Consider the following 22311-nt stretch of genomic DNA (forward strand, 5'->3'; position numbering starts at 1 on the left):
TTTTCCACATGTTTTACATATTTTATTCTGACATCATATCTTTTAAAAACAAACAGATGCAAACATTTGCACTTATCAATGCCATTTTCTTTAGATGTGGTTTGACTTCTTCCTTCAGGCTCTTTGTCATCAAGAAGCAAGGTTTGATTTCGATACTGCCGTTGCTATGAAAATATCAGAAGGGGTCATCTTCAACGCAATATTCCAGTTGGGCTTATTCACTGATTAGATTAGCTGTATAATTTCTTCTAGGACATTTGTAACAGACACAACACACATAGGATTTCAGTTTGGGTTTTTTTCTTTTTTTTTTTTTTCCCCTAGGGTGATTCCTGCTTCTCATTCATATTTTCTTTTCTTTGAATATATTGCACAATATTTTATTATTAAAAAGGTTTTACATCTCAGACAAAAAGTTTTTCTCCTTTACTTGGGAGGTGCTAATGTGTATTATTTTCTAAAAGAGGTAAGTGGTTGTCTGTGTGGCCATCTTCAAAGGGAACCTAGGGAGGAATAAAAAGACCGAAGCATTAGTTTTATTCCTTACACTATTTCCTCTAAACACAACACTTTATTTTGGGCAATTTCTTTCTGGGCGCCAAGAGCTACTATTTAGATTTAACAATGATACTATGACTTAGAGATCAGCACCATTTATACTACACCACTTACAGAACTGACGGGTTTGTAGGCTCCAAGTCTGAAACGACAGTAAATTATTTCGACTATAAATTTTCCAATTCCATGTAACATGCCTGTAATAAAAAATAAGTTTATGTTTTTAATTAAATTATGCTTTTAATGAAATTTCTTCCTAAGTTATTCATTTCCTAATTTTGTAAGTAAGAATAAAAAACTATTATAAAGGAATAGATAAGGAAGGAAACAGTTTGCTTTATTCACTTCCACAGTCAAAAATATCAAGACAATTGAATTTTAAAATAAATGAATTTCTTTTCAAAATCACAAAGCCACATAATTCATGACCTTGACAAAGCAATCTTTTCAAAGGTGCTTAATATGTCTCACACCTACACAATTTTGAAAAATAAATACTACTAGCACCATAAATTTAAATGAATCTAAATAAAGCAGTGATAAAAACTTTCATAAGAAAAGCTATTCATCCATTTTAAAAATATAATTCAAACTATATAAACTCCATGTAATATTAAATAGAGGTTAGGATAAAAAAGGAACTGTTTCCTTATCTATTATACTAAACTATCAAATTTTCACAATTACAATTCTGCAAGTTATCTTTGAGAGAATCTCATAATCTTACGCCGAAAAGACCAAAAGTCATAAAAACATTACTGACTAAAAATTTGGTTTCACATATTTCATAGTTCAACATACCATAAAATAAATTTTACATTGTGTACAGTTAAAAATACCTTAACTGAAAAAGAAAATTTACATTCAAAGTATCTACTATTTCTAGGCATTTTCTCATCTAATCCTATAACACATTTGCAAGTTAGATATTATTATTCTCATTTTTATATAGAGAAAACAATTTCAGAAAATTTAGGTGACCTACACAAAGCTATCACCATGTAAATGACAGAACTTGGGTCCAATCCTAGGCTCTCTCTAGCACACTAAGTAATCTCCCATAAATCACTGAATGCAGTGAACTTAGTTATGTGTAACGCTTAAACAATACAATTTTTGAGGTTTGAAATTAAATCTTAAAGAAAAAGTTCTTTAAGTATCAAAACATGAGAATGTGTATATTTCTTTCCCCTTTTAAGTAAAAGCATCTTGATTTTTAATGTTAGCAGAACTTTTAGAAATTAGACAAAAAAAGGAATGAATCTTAACCTGTTGTTGAAAAGATTCCTCCAACAATACCACAAAGCCTTACAAAAAACTGCCAGAATGGCATATGCTCCTCAGTAACTGTCACCATAAGAGAGCTGAGATCATATTTCATAAAAATCCCAGAGACTCCATGGCTGCCTGCAGCATGGTTAATGACACGTTCCTAAAGGAAGGCAAAAGGAAGGGGAGAGAGAGGAGGAAGAGACAAACAGGATTCACATCATTAGGTTACTTGTATACAGTCAATATGAAGCCCTCCAGCCCTCCTGAACAAGAGGGACATCCAAATCTCTTTATGAATTGTCCTACTAGACCAAGCTCTCCAGAAATAAGCAAATTATTCTGTATTCTTTGTATGGTTAGCTTTTGAAGCAATCAAAAGAACAGAATCACTTTTTACTGTTTTCTCAAAAAGGTCACTTTACATCTACAAGGTTTCTATTAAACTCAAGAGTTTATATGGCACATTCCTCATTGACCAAATCAATGAAAACTACATTCCTATTTTGACATACTTTTTGTATTATTTCTTTGCTAAGCATTTACAAAATAATTCTATCTACTTCCTGTCATTTGAATGATAAGATTTAAAACCAATTTCAATTGCTGTTGTTCATTTTAAACTATATGAGATGGAGTACAGGAAGAAAACATAATACATTAATTTGAAAGATATCAATATCTGAGCTACTGGTTCAGTTTTTAAAGGAAATTTTTCTTGAAAGGAGCGTAACTAAAATTATAAACCTACCACAGTGTGCACACTGAGTGAGAATATATTGTTTCATTCCATTCTGTTTACACTTCAAAACTCAAGTTTGCAAATTTCTATTATAGCATGAAACAACTATGCTACCACAGTGCTTTGCTATGATTTTTGTGTCAGGCCCTACCTGTTTTTACTAAGCTATAACTAAACTGCAAGCTTTAGGAAGACAAGTAACGTGGGAAATTAAAACAATTTCATGTGGGCATTAGAAAACCTCTTTGCCTATTAGCACAACAGAGCCTTATAAGCCATTGATCAAGTTTCCAATATAAAGTGACTTCATCTTTAAGTTCTGATAAGTTCAATATTTTGCCAAAATTATAAATATATTGTCATCACCTATGTGAGTGGATATTGTTTTAGGGATCACGGTGTCTACATAACAAAAGACTCATAATGATTCGCTTTTGGTCTAGGACCAATGAAGGTCAGCCCTGTCCTTCTCATCCTCCACTCTACCAACTCCAGTTACTCCTTTTTTTTTTAAAGTGAAATACAACCACTGTAGTTGTCCTATCAGTACTAACACATCCCACAAAGGTCAAATGCTCTGTGATTCTTTTTTTTTTTCTTGTTAATTTATTTTTGTTATTTAAAATACATCCTGGAGATAATTTCGTATCAGTATATAGATATCTTTCTCTCTCTTTTTTTTAAAGTTGCATGTTCCTCCATTGTGTCGATGTATCACTTGGGTTGCTTCTAGTCTTCTGTCATTACAAGTAACAAAACGAATAATCTCATATACAACATCACTTTTTTTCCACCGTATCTTTGGATTTAATTTCTAGAAGTGGGATTGCTGGGTCAAAAGGTAAATGCATATGTCATTTTGCAGATATTGCCAAACTCCCTTCCAAGAGACTATGCCATTTTCCTTAGCAATGTATGCATGCCTGTTTTCCCCAAAGTCGTGCTGCTGTGTAGACTGCCTGACCTTCAGGTGTTGCCAACCTTAGTGAGAAATGGTTATCTCCCCACCCATAAAGAAATGCTAAAAAGCACAATATATACTTGTAGACACTTTGCCTAGTTTCTCTTTCTCTCTGCATGTGAGCATGCGCGCACACACACACACACGGAGTTACACATACTTGATTTTTCCTCCTGAACCATTTGAAAAGTTATAAACACATGACACTTCACCCCTAAAAACTTTAGTATTTAGTTTCCCAAGAATAAGGAAAACTCTACAATTACTGAGGACACAGTCAACACAAGTTATAAGACTATCAAAGGAAAATTTCATATGGAGGAAAGCAAATTTTATTTTATTTTTCATTTTTTTGCTGTACACGGGCCTCTCACTGCTGTGGCCTCTCCCGTTGTGGAGCACAGGCTCCGGACGCGCAGGCTCAGCGGCCCTGGCTCACGGGCCCAGCCGCTCCACGGCACGTGGGATCCTCCTGGACCGGGGCACGAACCTGTGTCCCCTGCATCGGCAGGCGGACTCTCAACCACTGCGCCACCAGGGAAGCCCGAAAGCAAATTTTTAAAAGCACTTAAATTCTGGAATTCTTCTGGATACTAGTATTTGAATATTCACCATTCTTGAACACAATAAGAAAACATAGCTTATAAAAATAAAAAATTAACAACAAAAAGAATGAAAGAAAGAAAGAAAACATGGTCCCAGAGTAAGTGAGAAATCTGTTAAACTGCCCAATTCCAAAATTCTGCTTCTCATTATCAATATTTACTTATAAGGCCACTCCACCCTAAGGTTGCAGAACGTCTGTCCTCTCAATCAAATGAATATGAAGCCCTAAATTAGGAAGGCAAACCCTCTAAATCTGCTATCTGAGTCACAATAACCATGCGTGTTCCAGGGTAGATACATTAAGTAAAAATTAAGTAACAGAGAAACCAGAAAATCTGCTGGCAGATTAAAAAAAACTGCTTATACCAGTACATGGGAAAACAAGTATTAAGATATTAAGAGTAAAATAATTAATATCATAGTTTAATAATTTTTTACTAATTGAATGGAAAACATTCCAGATTTTTTAAATCTACTTCTTTTCTTACTCTAAAACATACTTAATACCCATTTCTGATATTTTATTAACTTAAAATAAAATGTCAATGCATTTCAAATTTTAAATGGAGGAGGGCATTACCTGAAACTCCAAATTAATTTTGTAGCGGAACTATAAAATGCTTTAAAAAAATAATTTTACCAGTTGGATTCAACTTACCCTTTCTGTCACAGAAAACTGATGGGTGTCTGCTGAAATTTTATATGTATGTAGTTTTGTTGGCACGATTGTAATAAAATATTGGAACATCTGGTTGTCTAGAATAAAAACAAAATGTAGGTTTTTTTCATCAATCCAGTGCAATGAAACTACTGCCAAATACATCAGCCTTCTATTAAATACATCTAATCTGAAATTTAATGCTACTTATAACTTAATGTCTAACAAAAAAATATTATAAAAGAATCAATGAAAGCAATATATTCACATTTGGTAAAACAGGTTCTCAGTAAGCATAAAATAGTCACACAGACACACACACACATCTATTACAAGATGTCAAAAAAGATGAGCTAGTTATCTAGTTAGATATCTTTTATAATCATTACCATCCTTTTATAAAATATGGAAAATAAAAGCATTTCTTTATAGTACAGAAACTAATAAAAATAAAGTTATAATAGCATAACCACCACAAGACACATTTTCAGTTTCTACTAATATCTGAACAGAAATAAATAAACCAAAACTGAATTAGCTATTGGATATATAAACCAAAATGTAGCCTTTGGATAAATACAAAGAATCAATACTACAGTAGGAAAATAAGCAAAGAAACTACTCAATGATGGCCTGGAGTTACTACGTAATCAAAATGATCATATTTATATAGTCATTAGGCATTTATAGGTTTAATACAAGTCATAAACACCAGTATATTACTAATTATTAATTAATTTTAAGCAATTAACAGTTCACATAATACAAAACATGTTAATTCTCTAGGTCTACATTCTAGAAAATTTAGAACTAGATACATCTATCTATAGTTTCAGCTAGGTTAAGTGAATAGGGCCTCATTATGTTTGCGATGTACTTCACGTCACATGGTGATAACTGTCTATGACAACTGAGTACATGAATAAAATATATAAGTTTTAAATGTATGGTTTGATAAATTTTGACAAATGTTTTTATCCATACAATCACCACCACTATCAAAATATAAAACATTTTAATCACCCCAAAGAGTTCCTTTGAACCCCTTTTCAGTCAATCCCTTCTACCTCTGGTCCTAGGCCAACCACTAATCTACCTTCTATTGTTACAGACTCATTTTGCCTATTCTAGAATTGCATATAAATGGAGGTATACAGTATGTACTTTCATGTGTCTAGCATGAATTAATTTTTATTTTTATTTCCATCAGTTCAATTTCTCTGTCTCTTATCTCACTGTAATTCAGAATAGGAGAGGGAAAGTTAAAATTGTAGATAGAAGGGAAAGGTAAGACTAATGGTCTCTTCAACACTAACATTAAACAAGTTTCTAACAAAATAAAGCAAAGCCTGTTTCAACTTCACCGTTTCTTATTTCACCTACCACTATAACTACCACTTGTACCACTATAACTTTCAAAAACATAAAACAGTTTTTGGCCAGTTCTATTATTAATTTCAACTTAAATCCTAAATATTACCACAGATAATGTTAGAGCAAAAGTGTGTCAACTTTGTCCACCACCAATAAATGGCTTATCAATTGTGGATGATCTTTCATCCTTTGAGTTGTTCTCTGATGTAAAGTGAACTGCTCAATCTGTGCTTATTTTTGAGGTGTTTTACAAATATCTCTATTACGTCATAAACAAAAATAAGCTGAAAATGAGCAGAGAAGAAGGTGTTCAAGTATGAAGTATTTATGAAAAAGAAGATGAAATTGAGAGTGGTGAGGTTATAACCAATGCTGTACACATGGGTGGGATAATTAGACTTGAGGGAAAAAAATGAGAGACAAAGGAAATCTCACCACGTGCGGAATGAAGTCCAATGCAATGAACAGTAGCCAAAGCGGGTCAAAGAAACTTGACAGGGAAAATTGGAAACCTTTTAAGCTATGGAGAGAGAACTGCTGAAGACCTATTTGTCTAATATACAAGTCTGTTAGATAACTTAATGGCCAGGCAGGGGGAAAATGCTCTTGCATTAGATTTTGTTGCAAGCCACAAATTGTTCCAAAGGTTATAGGTCTGTCCAAATCTGCACAGCATTAAACATGTCACTGCTAGGTAATCCCCTCAAAATTCCTACATGAAGGAGAGGGTAGTTACCTGAATCCAACAGATCTGTAATGCTGAATTTTTTCTTTATCGAAAAAGAGGCCCAATAGAACATATATTAGTAAGGAGAAGAGTATACCTGCTTTAAAGTTTTGAATAACCTACTGACATTCATCTCATGCCATTTTATAAAATAATTCTAAACACCTTTTAGTCTTCCTGAACATGTAAATTTAAAGAGCCTTTTGAAAATTAATCTGTTCATATTTAGATCTGCTTCTTTACAAAAATGTATAGTTCATTTCAGCATCTTGAAACAAAGTAGTAACCAACATGTTTTCAATTGCGCATCTCTTGTAATATTTAATGTATTTTGGTGTAGAATGAACACATACTTAAAGATGAGATTACACAGAACAAAGCTTGTAATTCTCAGAATGTTTCTACTCACACATTTCCAAATTTAGTACTCTCAAGCTTCCTTGAGTGAAACATTCCCACACAAACATAAAATACTCATGAATTCTAAATAAAACATGTTTAATGTATCTGATTACAACACTATGCTAAAGGAGTAAAATACTGAAAAGAACATTAATAAATCTATTTGAATTAATACAAAATGAAATCCTTAATTACAGTTTTGCAAAGGCTAGAATTCCTAGTGGCACAGGAAGCTTTAGACGTCCTTAAGGCATATAACATGACTATTTAAGAAGAAAGGCAACCAAAAATCTTCAAAAAACAAACATCAGAAACCAAAAAACCTTTTATTTCCTTAATAATCCATCCATATTTGCATAAACTGAAATTTTAAATGGAATAGATGGTTAAAACAAACAGTAATAAAAGGTATCTGTACTACTTCTGACTGTGTTAATACCAAACCATTCTAGAAGAACTCTAGGTTTCTGATGTTTGTAAAATTCTCTAGACAGGTTTCTGATATGGTAAATATTGTATAGATTTTAGAACTCTGAATCTACACAAAGAAGAAAATTTTTCTTATAATGTTCAAACTTTCTTTTGTTCTTATTCTTTCTTTGTTGAACATGGAAAAGCAGTTATGCCCTCTTAACACATTAACCTTTCATATACTTAGAGAGCCTTTAAATTCTACTCCTTCTCCTCACTACTTCTGACTAATTTCTTGTTCTGTTCCATGGCTCACTTTTTACCATTTAAAATTCATCCACTACTAGAACAAATTCTCTTACACACATCTCCACTTAAAGATGATCAGCCATTTAAACCACTTCAAGATTTATCCGTTTATCTGTTACAAGGGGGTTAAGGAAGAGGTTTATTTAAAATGTATTAATATCAAAGTTATAAGAACTATTTGCTTACATGCAAATTCCAACAGTAATTATTAAATACTTACGATCGAATGCAATTTTTTCAGTTCCATCTAAAGGATTAATAATTCCTGGAACAAGCTCTCCAAAAGACAAATGATCTATTCTATGAGAAAAATTGTAAGCTAAGAGGCAAAAAAAAAAAAAAAAAAAATTAAGTAGAGAAATTAAATTATTCAAAACTACATGTTACAGATTAGTTCACATTCTTACCTATTCTCAAATGAAAATATCTAAAATCTGCTGGTATAATAATATAGTATTTAAAAACATATTATTTTAAGAAAAATGCATGCAAATATGTGGGAATTATATGTATAGAGGTAAACACATTCTGATAAAATGCTATATCGCAAATTTCATAATTATATACAAATTAATATCTAAGAAATAATATGACATCTAATTCTGATAAACAAAAAAATAAGTCTTTTCTAGTCCAAATCATCATATAGAAACAGGATTGTGTTAGAAGAACTGAGATGATGTCCATGAAACTGATCAGATATATTTTTAATACACACTATTGCTTTAGCACATTTATGTAACTAAACTTGTTTTTTATGGAATTTATTACTTGTTTTTGTTGTCTAAAGGAGACTTTAAAAACTAAGTTTTATGATAATCATTACACAAAACTAACTTGAATACTTTATATATGTGTGTAAATGTCCATATTTAAATTTACATATTTAAACAAGTTTCAAATATATTCTCTTCACTATCTGTAAAAACTATCAGAAAAAAAAAAAATTAGCAGAAATGTGTACTAAGTGATATAAAGCACACCAAGGGTGCTTCTCCCTACCTCAGCTACTTCTGAGCTATGGTTAAAAAGAAATATAGGTAGCTTAAAGACAAGAGAAAATGGATTAGTCAATAAGTTAGATCATTTATTTTCTCCTTTAGATATCTTCTTTCGGCATACCCCACTTCCAAAGCCCTACCTCGCACCTGCACTGAAAATTAAAAAACACACTTTTTTTGCAAGAACATCTTCACAGAAAGAAATTTCAGAAACTGCTTACAGTCGTGGTTGACAAGTGCTGCCAAGTGTGCATGACCTCGGGGATGTGGAATTGCCCTGAAAGGAGGAAAAAAAGATTAAAGTAATAACATTTAAATACATAACTAATTAAAATCATAAAGGGGATCTTTCCTAAGTTATATAATTTTCTTAGTATAAAATAATATAACAACATACTTGGCCCATGATTTAAGTAGGTAAATCTCATCTCAGTAATGCAATAAACTGGGGGTTGGCAAACGTTTTCTGTAAAGAGTCAGACAGTAAATATTTTAGGTTTTGTGGGCCAAGATGCAAAACTGAAGATATTATGTAGTTACATAACAAGAGAGAAAACAAATTTTTACAAACTTATTAATGAAATTCAAATTATAATAGTAGTAATTGAGTACTTTTTTGGAATCCAGGTATTTTTGCTAGGAGATAACATTTTGCTTAACTGGGGTTTAGAGTTGACATTCCCTATTTTCAAAATCCCAGATAAGATAAGGATAGGATACAAACCAAATGCTTTTCCATTTGGCCTCTCTTATTGATAATATGAGTTATCACATGGAGAGGTAAGTGAAATTGAGAACAAAGGCCAAAATATAGAAGTTCTTCCAATATTTGTCAACGTTTCCCTCTTTCAGTTAGTTTTGGAGTAGGATATTGTTTTTATTCAGAAGTGCAATAAAACCTTCTAAATTTCTTTGAGCCAACTATCATTTGTTGACTATATGATACCAAGAAGTTCTAAGGTTCCCATCTACAGGTTGGGGATGGAGAGAATAGGCCCTGGCAACAGTAACAAAACAACAAAACATGAATGTTAAGAAGAGTGGGATAACAAAGACAAAGCAGGGAATTCCCTGGCAGCCCAGTGGTTAGGACTCAGCACTTTCACTGCCGAGGGCCCGGGTTTAACCCCTGGTTGAGGAAGTAAGATCTCACAACCCATGTGGCACAGCCAAAAAAACAAAACAAAGACAAAGCAAATGCCTGATTTGATCTGATCACTGTAAACACTGAAATAATTTTGCATAGAAGTCTAATGCTGTCTCTATATATTTAAAATATCTCCAGCCACGCTCTGTCCTGCTTTATGGCCTTTCCCTCAGTCTAGATGCCATTCTCTCCTTTTATATATAAAATTCCTAACCATCCATTAGTGTTCAAAGGTTTCCCTCAATAAAGCCTCCACTGACTTGCAGAGTAGGTCAGGTACCTTGTTATATAGTTTCTTATCAGCCATAGTTTTCCTTTATAACTTCAATACAACTATAATTAAATAATTATTAGTGTAATTCACTGTTTAAAATTCAGATTCTCTCACAGAATGTCAGCATCATAAGGGGAAAAACCCTTTCTCTGTTTTTCACTGCTTCATCTTTAGTATCTACCATGGTACTTTGCACATAGCAAGTACTCAAAAAATACTCTTCTTTTGCAATGAAGAATTGTTCAGCTTTGCAAGTCTAGATGGAAGGAAGGAAGGCAGGGAGAAAAGCAGAGAAAGAGAGAGGAGATAATCAGAGAATCTATTTATTCATTCAGGAATTTACCAAGTGTTTATTATATGACAGTTTCTGTGCTGGGTTCTGCTCATGAAGGCAGGTGGTCTGATATTTTTCCTTAACATTTACCCAATTTAACTTTATCCCAGACATATTTCTAACTACATCAAAATACTTGTCTCGTACTGGTCAGGGATCATATTTTGATGAGGATCACCAAAAGGAAAAACAAAACAAAAACCTAATATCCAACAAAATGAACAAATTAATGAAATGTCTAGGTAAGAGCTTTCTGGCTACTAAAACTTGGCAAGCTGAAGGTTTTAATTCATATTTACCTACAACTTATATACTTTAATATATGAAATATGACATGACTATTTTTCTTTTGTTTTGAAGCAGTAGTTTTTAAAGTTAGTAGTCTTCTCTATCCTGAGGTTGAAGGCTGAAGACATAAAAAATATACATTTTAAGAGTTCTCTAGTGGTTAGTTATATATTATTTGATTAACAAAGAATTTACTTTTAACCAAACTGCCAACTTGTTTAAAGTATTTTCAGTAAGTGAAAAGAACATACTTGCCCACAGTTATGTGAAAATTCCCTGCTACTTTATTGACATATAGATGACCACGAATTCTGCAAGCATCTGGAGGCTGTGATGAATCATCTTCCCTGTTACAACAAGATACATTTGAATTACTTACAGCATATTCAATATAGTCACCATATTTCTGGTGAGAAAATTTTATAGATGGGAAAAAAAAAATCCCTAAAGATCAATTTTTAGATAATGTTCTAAATGTCAAAAGTAGAATAGCAGTTTTTTGAAGTCTACACTTTTATTAAAAAACATCTACAAAATGAAAAAAATTATATAATTATTATATATATATATATTATTTACACAAATATAAAATTTCAAGGTCATTCAAATTTAACCAGAGGACTAAGTCTAATGAGAGAAGAAAAATTAAAAGTGAAGAATTACTAGTCCAACAAAGACATGCTTTTATCATGTTTCTGGTACTTTAGGGGACAGGAAGCGTTGGGAAAAAGAATGAGTAAGGGAAGGGCATGCCACTTAACTTCAAATAGACAATAACATTTTCTTCCTAAGCAACTGTAAAACCTCTGTATATTTTTAAATTTAAATGATCATTTTCATGATTATAGCATTTCCAAATATCAGCTCTTCTAATCTATAAAAGAGACAAAAAGTGAAATAAAAAGATGAAATTCCTAACAAAACTTTACACATCTTCATAATGGTAAATGAAATTAATTTGTTCTTAAAACCTAGTACAATTTTATATGAAGGTATACCATACACACATAAAAATGAAAATAATATTTGGGATAATCCTGATCAGTATCATAGGCCATAAATTTAAGAGTAAAAAAGACATCTTGAGACTTCCCTGGCGGTCCAGTGGTTAAGATTCCGCGCTTCCACAGCAGGGGGTGCGGGTTCAATCCCTGGTTGGGGAACTAAGATCCCATATGCCGCACGGTGCGGCCAAAAAAAAAAAAAAGACATCTCATCATACAGAATGATTACATTTTCTCTAAGAAATATAAGATTCAGAGGAGTAAACCAATACTAAAATTATGTCACAATAAATTCTTTTTTTCTTTTTTTTTTTTTTTTTGTGGTACGCGGGCCTCTCACTGTTGTGGCCTCTCCCGTTGCGGAACACAGGCTCTGGACGAGCAGGCTCAGTGGCCATGGCTCACGGGCCCAGCCGCTCTGCGGCATGTGGGATCTTCCCGGACCAGGGCACGAACCCATGTCCCCTGCATCGGCAGGCGGACTCTCAAGCACTGCGCCACCAGGGAAGCCCCAATAAATTCTTAATAAATAGTCTCACAAAATCTCCCACCTTGGTGGAAGTGCTGTTGATGCACTTTTAAAAGCACTTTTAAAGATCACATCTTGAAGTGAATGTTCTTCTTGCAGTCTACTCTGAATCAGCTGTAGCATCCTAAATACAAAAACAAGCAATAGTTAACAAATACAGTAAGACACACAGAGAAAGCCAACACTATTTTAAAAATAACACAGGTAGTTGACTTAGCTAAACCATACATTTATTATTACATAACTTTATTCTAAAATAAAGTCCCAAGTATTCTTTGGTCATTTCCTTGAAAGCAGGAAAAGTGAGGGAGTATGGCTAGAGGTGTAACAGCTGGGGTCCTTAAGTCTGTCTAATTCCATCAGTAATGAATGTGTGGACACTAATTACATGTCCATTATTGGTGGAATCAGGGTCACCAAGAAAGAACTTCTGTTCACCTGAATATCTAAATTCATCTTTCATGCATGCACGCAGCAATAACAAAATTCTTAGTTTTTGTCGGGCACTGAATAAAGTGTTACAGATACAAAGAATGAGACAAATAAGGGGCCACATAATAGATGTGATGGACTTAAAGGGGCAGATTACTGGGGGTTAAATCCACACAGGAGCATCCAATTCTCATTGCAAACCAGGCCACAGTGACATTTAATATCACCTAGTGTCTGCCTTTTCCAAAGAAACCTGAACTTTATCCTATGACAAGACCATTCTAAACGAACTATTATATTCTACCTATAATTTTTAAAAAGAACATCAGCATATAAGGTATAGGATTATAGAGAACAAAGTATTCATTTGAGAACTCATGCTTAGATCTTCTTTTTAAATATACTTCGCCACTAAAAACACATTAGTTGCTTGAAGATTTTTTTTTTTACAAAATTGTTATTTACATAACTCATGAAATTACTTATTCTGAAGAACAAAACCAAGAATAAAAGTATTTCTTCTCTCTAATATTTCTAACATTTTCAACAATAACTTTGTATCTTTAGATATAATCCTATTTTATATCCTTTAATCTATATCTTTATATAACTAACATCCAAAGTCACCTGTATCACAGTTCAAACTCAGCAAGTACAAAATTTATACCCAGAGGGAAAGGAGGGATGAATAGACAAAACCGGGAATTTTCAGGGCAGTAAAACTACAGGTACTGTAATGGTGAGTACATGTCATTAGGTATTTGTTAAAACTCACAGAGTGTACATCTCCAAGAGTGAACTCTAACGTAAACTATGGACTCTGGGCAATAATGATGTGTTCATGTAGGTGCATAGATTGTAAGAAATGTACTACTCTGGTGTGGGGTATTGATAACAATGGAGGCTGTACACGGGTGGGGGCAGGGGATATTTGGGTACTCTGTACTTTTCACTCAGTTTTGCTGTAAACCTAAAAATACTCTTAAAAAGTCTTTAAATATATATATACACATACATACACACACATAAATAACTTGGAAAAATTATTAACAAACATAGGAACTTAAAGAAGAAGCAAATGTAAATCAGAATATATTTCACATCCCATCATAATGATATAATAAACATTTTTTAGAAGTGCAAGCGAGAGATAAAGATAAAATACGTATGTACCACCCACTAAGAACACTGGTAACAGGCCTATTTAAAATAAAAAGTCATTTTTATACTGTAAATTTAGTATAAATAAAAAACAGTACTCAGGAAGGCTATGTCTAGGCTTTGAGATTTCCTTTTACTAAAGGAAAGAGATTAACTGGGATCCTAAATATTTTAAGAAAGCAGAACAATTGAAAGACAACTTAAATATCTTTTAGCAAATTCTACAGGTAAAGAACGTTTTGGTATGCACATTATTCAGGTTGTTAGGTCTTAGGCATCTCTAATCCATTCAAGAATATTTGTTTAGAAGCAGAACATGATAATCTAGGAAGCTTCAAGAGGCCAGATCCCATCTTCAGATTTACATGTACAAAGACTTAAAATCTTTAGATCTAATGCTAACAGAAATTGAAAGCTTCATATTTTTGCATGTCTTGTATTTCCAGAGTTCAACTTTTATTGCTTGGTCAGTGGGAAAAGAGGTTGATGACACCAAACTGTATGCTGTATGTGTGTCTTTTGTTTCCAGAGTTTAACTTTTAGTGCTGGGCAGTGGGAAAAGAGGTTGATGACACCAAACTGTGTGTGTGTGTGTGTGTGTGTGTGTGTGTACGTGTATAACTTCTGCCTCAAATATACCAATAAATACCCAAGTTTATATTCCATATATAAAAGGATGTAGAAAATTCTACTACGATGGAAAATGTCTATCATTTTAACAGTAAAAACACAATCTCTTCTCTCACTTACTGCTAGTCTTGAACACTAAATAAAATTCTAGATGAAAGGAGACTTCTCACTTTAACATTTCTGGAATAAAGTAATGTATTTCATCTCTGGATGGCTCTCTACTAAAAGCGCTAGAAGCCCAGAGACACCTAATATTCAGTTATTTTGTTCAATACATTCGTTTCAACTTTAATTTTAAAAGCTCTCCAAATGGTGAAAGTAGAAATTAAAAGAGAAAGGCCTTTGAAATGTACTTAGGGACTAGAAAGAAAAAAAAAAAAAAAATGGGTAAAAAAATTTTTTTGTAATAATCTTAAATTAGGTAATGACTTTTTAAGCATAAGACATAGTCTAGAAAACAAAAAGAAAGAAAAGAGTGGGGATGGGGTAACTATTTAAAACAAAGAACTAATTTCTTTAATATACAAAAAATTGGGCTTCCCTGGTGGCGCAGTGGTTAAGAATCCACCTGCCAATGCAGGGGACATGGGTTTGAGCCCTGGTCCAAGAAGATCTCATATGCCGCGGAGCAACTAAGCCTGTGTGCCACAACTACTGAGCCTGCGCTCCACTCTAGAGCCCACGAGCCACGGCTACTGAAGCCCGTGTGCCTAGAGCCCGTGCTCCGCAACAAGAGAAGCCACTGCAATGAGAAGCCCAGCACCGCAATGAAGAGCAGCGCCACCCCCACCCCCACCCCCCCCACCCCGCTCACCACAACTAGAGAAAGCCATTGCGTAGCAACAAAGACCAAACAGCGTAGCAGCCAAAAAACAAACAAAACAAAACAAAAAAAACAAAAAATTATTTAAAGTTATTAAGAAAACAACCAAGCAAAATGGGCATACGGCATGAGCAATTAGTTTCACACACACAAAAATACAAATGGGAAAAAAATAATCCACAGATATTAAACTGATTTACAAAGAAATGCTAACTAAAACAAGTACAATACCAGTTTTCACCAATCAAATTGGCAAAAATAAAAAAAGTCTGATTATACCCACTGTTGGTGAGGTTGTATAGAAACAAGTACTCTCACATACTGATAGCTTTGGAATATAAATGAAACTATTTGGGGAAGATGTTTGGCATTATCTATCAAAATTTTTTTTCCAGTTTTACTAATATATAACATTGTATAAGACTAAGGTATAAACATATGATTTGACAGATGTATATATGTGAAATGATTACCACCATAAGTTTAGTTAACAACCACCACCTACCTCACCATTACAAATTTTCTTCCTTGTCATGAGAACTTATCAAAACATTAAATATAGTCTAAAAGATAAATTTCTTTTCTAGAAACTTTATATACATATACATATATTCACTCAAGTACATGAGGAATATATATATATATATATACATTCACACAAGGAATTAGATTCAAGAATTTTCACTGAGCATTGATATTAGAATCTTTGTAAGCAATCTAAATGCCCATCGATAAGTATCCAATTAAATAAATTATAGCTTATCCATAAAAGGTACCACTATATGTACTTAAGTGGGAAGATGTGCAAAATATAAGGTTAGGTTGGAAAAAGAAAGTTATAAAACAAATGTATAGAATGACCCCATTTGTATTAGGAAAAAAATAACATAAGCAAATATGGAAACATGTAGAAAATTATACACAAACAGAATATTTCTAGCAGGCTACACAAGAAATTTAACTCTGGTTATTGCCACCAGTTAGTGGCACTAGGTTTAGAGAATGATGAGGAGGCTTTTACTTTCACTTTATATCCTTTATATTCAAATTTGATCATATATTGCTTTTAAAATTTTTTAAATAGTTAATACAATTTTAAATGAAAACTAAAATGTATTTATGATTCAAAGTGCATTAAAGATTATATGACTTTCCTAAGATCTGATAAAATCTTTGAAAGTGTAAAGATTATATTATATACTATATTCTGCTAACATTTCATCCAAAGAAATGCCTAGATAAATATATTAATCTATGAATAATATACAGTAGACAAAATAGACAAAGCATGACCTAATTTCTATGGACCACAATACTTTGTTTACTTATTACCTCTGCCACTCTTTTTGCTGTGGTGAAAGATCAAATATTGCCTGAAATAAAGGAAAACATAATCACTAGCACTGTCAATTTCTCTTGGCTCTTATATCATAATTTTTTAAAATTTTCTTTGACCAAGGAACAAATTTATAATAACATTAAAAACAAGTATTCATAATTTACATTTAATCTTCCATAAGTCAAACTAAAAAATTTTAAATTTTACTCAAAAGTAGTATAAAGAAATTTCACTAACTGCGAATATTTTTCTATTACAGTTATCTACATTTATAGGAATGGATACAATGCAATCTATCACATGTACAAAATGGTATTTTAAGACTTAAAATCATTTAAATGATGCCAGCATGAAACAAGTATTTAAAAGAGAAGAAGAAATGAAAAAGACATACAGCTTAAGTATAATATTCAAGCATCCAAAGCCCATATTCTTGCCAGGAAAATACCATGATAAAATCAAAAAGTTTTGAAATGACCTAACAATGTCACTATAATTCCCAAATGTATTAATCAAGAAAGAATAATTCAAGAAATTTTATCTAGGCCCTATGTTCACCAATTCAAAGACAAACTTAGCTACTTTGTAGAATCAGAGGAAAAGAGGCAAACTTCTCACAGTTTGTGGCAATACCCACAATTTAATTTTCCAACAAAAAGTCCACTTTTGATTTTTAAAAGGCGATTTATAACAAGGCATATTAATTCTACTTTCTAACTTATCAATATTATTAATGATCCCTCCATAATCATGCCCTAACCTACTACTCTCTCACTATAAATCCTTTCTCTTTAACCCCTCATTCCATCAGACAGTTCTACCTCTGTGCCTTTGGTTATTTAATTATATCAACCTGGAACCTTCCTCTCCTGTAACTGTGACCCTAATGTCAGTCTAAATTCTATATGCCACTTGCTCTAGGTTAATGATTACAGTGAAATTACTTTGATTACTCCTCCTGCTGAACTTGTCTATACCTTGCTTCCCAACCTTTTTCACAGCACAGCACACAAAGAAAGTGCTATAAAACACACCATGGCAAACAGATGAGGCTACATGCAACTGCTCCCCAGTTACCTTGTGAATAAAACTACTGACAGCAGGGACTATGTGATTCACCCTTTGACCTCCCCAAACTGCTCAGTATAGTGCTTAACACAGCGGGTAAAGAACTACTGAGTGGCCTACTTTGTGCTCGGCACTATGCTACTTAAATCATTATCTCACTTAACCTTCATAACAACCTTGTGAGTTTGTTATTATTCTCTCCTTTTTATATATAAAAAAGAACTCAAAAGATTAAAAAATTTTTTGAAAAATCACAGATAATGAAGGTCAGTATATAAACCCAACTATGTCAGATTCCTCACTTTCTCACATCCCTAAAAGTAGTTCTTTTCTTTAAATAAATAGTAGCTATCATAGCATATTGTGTGAGCATGGTTTAGAAACCAGTAAAATTATTAGAATTAAGTTTTTAATATTCAGACTGCATATTAAAAGAATGAGTGAAAATTTAAAAACAAGTAAAAATTATCTCAAATAATTTTACATTAATAATAATTCTTAAATATTTTAATATAAATTAGGACAAGGGAATGAATACTTACCAGAAACACTGTTAAACGTTTTAAAAATTACTGATAAAAATATACAATTACATATTTTTAAGTTTCTAACTTTCTGGCTAAGACATGACTTTTAGTTCATGACAGTTAAATTAAAATAAAACTTTCCTCTTCTACAAATGATTGAAAGAAATGGCAGAAGCTGTTACAATGGAATAATCAAAGATCCTGCCACAATTACATAATTCTAACATATTCACCTGCAATGCATTATGCTTTACATTTTGTGAGCTATAAAGAAGAAAAAATAAAGTAATTGCTTTTCAGGAGCTTAGAATCTAGCTGAAGAGACAAGCTGTCCAGAAAAAATATTTATTAAAAAAATCAGAGACTTAATAAACGTGAAGAGAGTGGGAGTGACAGACACTCAGTATGGAGCGAATGCTAGAAAAACAGCATAAATAAATTTTAGAGGATAAGTTCAAGATGATTATCTCCTCAAATTCTCACAATGTCCAAAGAAACAGAAAAATGAGGACACAAACTGTATCATTATTTTAAATCATTTTAAATAGTATCCATATGTTGGAAATTATCAAAAACTTATGCAAGACAGCATACAAGGGAGACTAAATTGAGAAAAGAGCCCAACACATAATTTATTTCATGGGACAGGAAAATTCATGTAAGCAGTAAATCCCCAATTCAGAGTAACAGAGGAAAACAGGTGATAAAAGATAACAAGACACTTGAGGAAGAGACAGTCACCATCCTAAGAAGACTTCTAGCAGTTCAGTCGAGTGCCAGAGACCACATCACAAAGGGCATTCCACAGCATTATTATTCCCAGCTTACATGTGACCTGGACTGTATTCTAAATTAAGCAAAACTACTGCTACAGCTGGCTGCTAATGAGGACAGTCACACCAGTTAAAGAAAAAAGGAATTACCCTAGCTAAATTTAACCTGTCAAAACAAATACGGAAAAGGAAATGTGGGGTGCCCTGGTGAACTACTCTGCCATCCTGAACCCAATGTGACTTCCTCCTTTCTTTTCAAAAGCATCCGAAGCTCTAATTTTGCTTAGAAGAAACACAGTATATCTAAACTATATATCCTTCTCCTTTCATTTACGTCTGGAAAAAAAAAAGTGGGGGTGGGGAGGGAAAGGGAACCGACATAACTCAAGTCTATCTCAACTCTCAGTTAACTGGCCATTTATTTTCCCATCCTAAAGATGAACAAGAAAATAGATAGCTAGATAGCTAGATAGACAAAAAGATTCATCAATTTGAAAGAAGTGGTAAATCTGAGGTCCGAGGGCTAATTTTCCTTTGTGATACCATTTCTAAAAAGAAGAAGAAAAGTGAAGTTTTTCTAATTATTTCTCAATGAGATTTATCATCATGAAGATAGAAAAAAAACGGAGTGATCTGCAATATATCAAAGGTGGAAAATATAATCACTGAATTTTAAAACATAATGAAGGCATTGAAAAAAAAAAGATTGATCCTGCTGGATCAAGGTCATCTCCCAGAACTCACAGATAAAGTTCAAAATATGCATCTTATGCAAGAATTGATAAAAATATTGAGAACCACTCCATGAAATTCAACATCACTTGATAAGAATTTTAAAAAAACAGAGGTAAAACCATTACTCTGAACATCATTGAAGCAAACAAACAAGCAAAAAACACTTAAAACTTCAGATCATTAATACCATCAAAAGCCAAAAATAACTGAAGGGGATCCACACTTGGATATACAGGATAAATATTTGAATTTCAAAAGTAAAAGAAAAAAGCATATAAGTAGATAAATATGTTACCTACAAAGAAAAAAAAAATTGTGCCAGAAGGCAATAAAGGAATGTCTATAAAGTTCTGAGTGTAAAACACCATAAAGCAAGAATTTTATCCTCAGCCAACCTTACATGTATTGAGAACAGAATGACATAGGCGGTCTGTCATAAAACATAACCCACATATTCTTGCTGATAAAGAAGTCACAAAAAGTCCCTCACAAAACGATAAACAAAAATAAAGAAACTAAGAAGGGTAGAAAGTAAAAGCAATAAAACATAAAGTTGAATAATTATTCCTAAAATAGTATGAAACAGAATACAAATGTTAGTGTCTGATAATAATCATCTAGATCTAAATTTCCAGATAATAGTTTAACATGCAATAACATGGTACCTGAATTTGTAAGGTTCCTAACCTCATTTAAAATTACTGATATCAATTTTTTGAGTGGCAATACAGGAGTTAGGAAGTAGGGTGGTTCAGAGTGGCAGTAACAAAAGTTACTTTTTCTTTAGAAAATTTTATTTTAAAAGTGTGTATCAAAAGGCATAAATATATTTTGTTCATGTAAACTAAAAATAATTTGGTAATCAAAACTGAACTAAGAGCTTCCCTTTTTTCTCCTCCACCTATTCAGTTACTTCTAATCCTCCTCCATCACCTTTAGTCTTCACTTTGCAATTTTGTTTAGAGAGGGTTCACAACTGTCAATGGTAAACAAAACAACTCAAGAATGCATGGGTAAACATAAGTACCACAATGCCAACAGAGCAGTCAGCAAGGCAGAGTAGCTGGGAGTTCCATGTTTTGTTTTCTAAAGCTTCTTTAGGGCTAGTTCTGATCATGACCTGTTATCACCCACCCCTGTAATGTGATACCTGCCCCTGTAATATGATGGTGTTTTCTAACAAATTAATTCTATTACACACAACTTGTACTATGAAAACAATAAGAGAATGTCAGTATTTCATTAGGTCTGGGAAATGGAGGTGTGAAGGAGAGAGGAAGAACTAAATGCATATGAAATTTCTCCTCTTAGATAATGCTTCATTCTTGATTACAAGAGAAATATAGCTCAAACGTTTTTAAGAACTTAAATTTGGTAAAAGAAGCATACAAATAAGACATAGAATTTCCAAATCATTAGAAGAAAAGAAGAAAATTTCATCACTATAGCAACTGTATAAAAGAGAAAAGGAAACTGTTAGGAAGCATTAACAAAAAATATAAAATAAGTATAAGATTATAGAGGCTTATCCAGAATGCTAACAAGGCTTTGGTTTAGATATAATTTGGTAATTATATTTATATAATTTGGTAATTAGATATAATTTTTTCTTCCCCCTAAATGTTTACAAAGAATATGGAATATTTGTTTATTTGTTTTGTTTTTGTTTCATTTTTTACTGAAGTATAGCTGATTTACAATGCTGTATACTACTTTTGAATTAACAAAATATATTTTTAAAAAACTAGCTCAGACAAAATTAAAAGCAAATATCAAAACTGTCTTCAAGGGAACAATTCCTCAAAGAATACTATTTAAAAGAACATGTAAATCAAACTTACTGGTTCATAAACTAGACCATCTGCAGATGCAACCATTGTTTCTGCTAAATCCAATACATCTGCTCCAATATCTGCATAAAAAAGAATTAGAAGTTTTATATTCTATGCTGAGAGTCAAACTATATCCACTAACCACTAACATAAGAAAAAATAAATGGAAAAGGAAAAGAGATTTAAGGTTGTTCTTAGATGAAATCTTTTAGAAATTAATTTCCTTAATTGGATAAAATGATTTCACACTTTAAAAAATTTTGTCTGAACTACTGAATTCTTGGTCTCTACTTTTCAAGCAGTAATTTAAGACACAATTTAAGATGAAAAAGCATCCTCATTTTTGAGAACTATACTGATTCAAACATTATCTATCCAGCATATTAACATTTTTCCA

At 32.5% G+C, this 22311-nt stretch overlaps 1 protein-coding gene across 4 annotated transcripts in view; it reads right to left on the bottom strand.

The window, feature by feature from the left end:
* ERGIC2 (ERGIC and golgi 2) overlaps positions 1-22311 on the bottom strand; it is a 36428-nt gene continuing 14117 nt past the window's right edge. For all 4 annotated transcript variants that reach the window (XM_004270885.4, XM_049694227.1, XM_049694226.1 and 1 more), the window contains 10 exons: positions 21924-21994; positions 16973-17013; positions 12617-12718; positions 11313-11408; positions 9240-9295; positions 8238-8336; positions 4795-4892; positions 1828-1990; positions 673-755; positions 1-503 (listed from right to left, as the gene is read on the bottom strand). In XM_004270885.4, the coding sequence (XP_004270933.1) occupies positions 441-503; positions 673-755; positions 1828-1990; positions 4795-4892; positions 8238-8336; positions 9240-9295; positions 11313-11408; positions 12617-12718; positions 16973-17013; positions 21924-21994 (872 nt within the window). In that variant the 3' untranslated portion in view covers positions 1-440. The remainder of the gene's footprint in view (positions 504-672; positions 756-1827; positions 1991-4794; positions 4893-8237; positions 8337-9239; positions 9296-11312; positions 11409-12616; positions 12719-16972; positions 17014-21923; positions 21995-22311) is intronic.

Source organism: Orcinus orca, chromosome 11, assembly GCF_937001465.1.
Source record: "Orcinus orca chromosome 11, mOrcOrc1.1, whole genome shotgun sequence".
In the NCBI taxonomy this organism is placed as follows: domain Eukaryota; kingdom Metazoa; phylum Chordata; class Mammalia; order Artiodactyla; family Delphinidae; genus Orcinus; species Orcinus orca.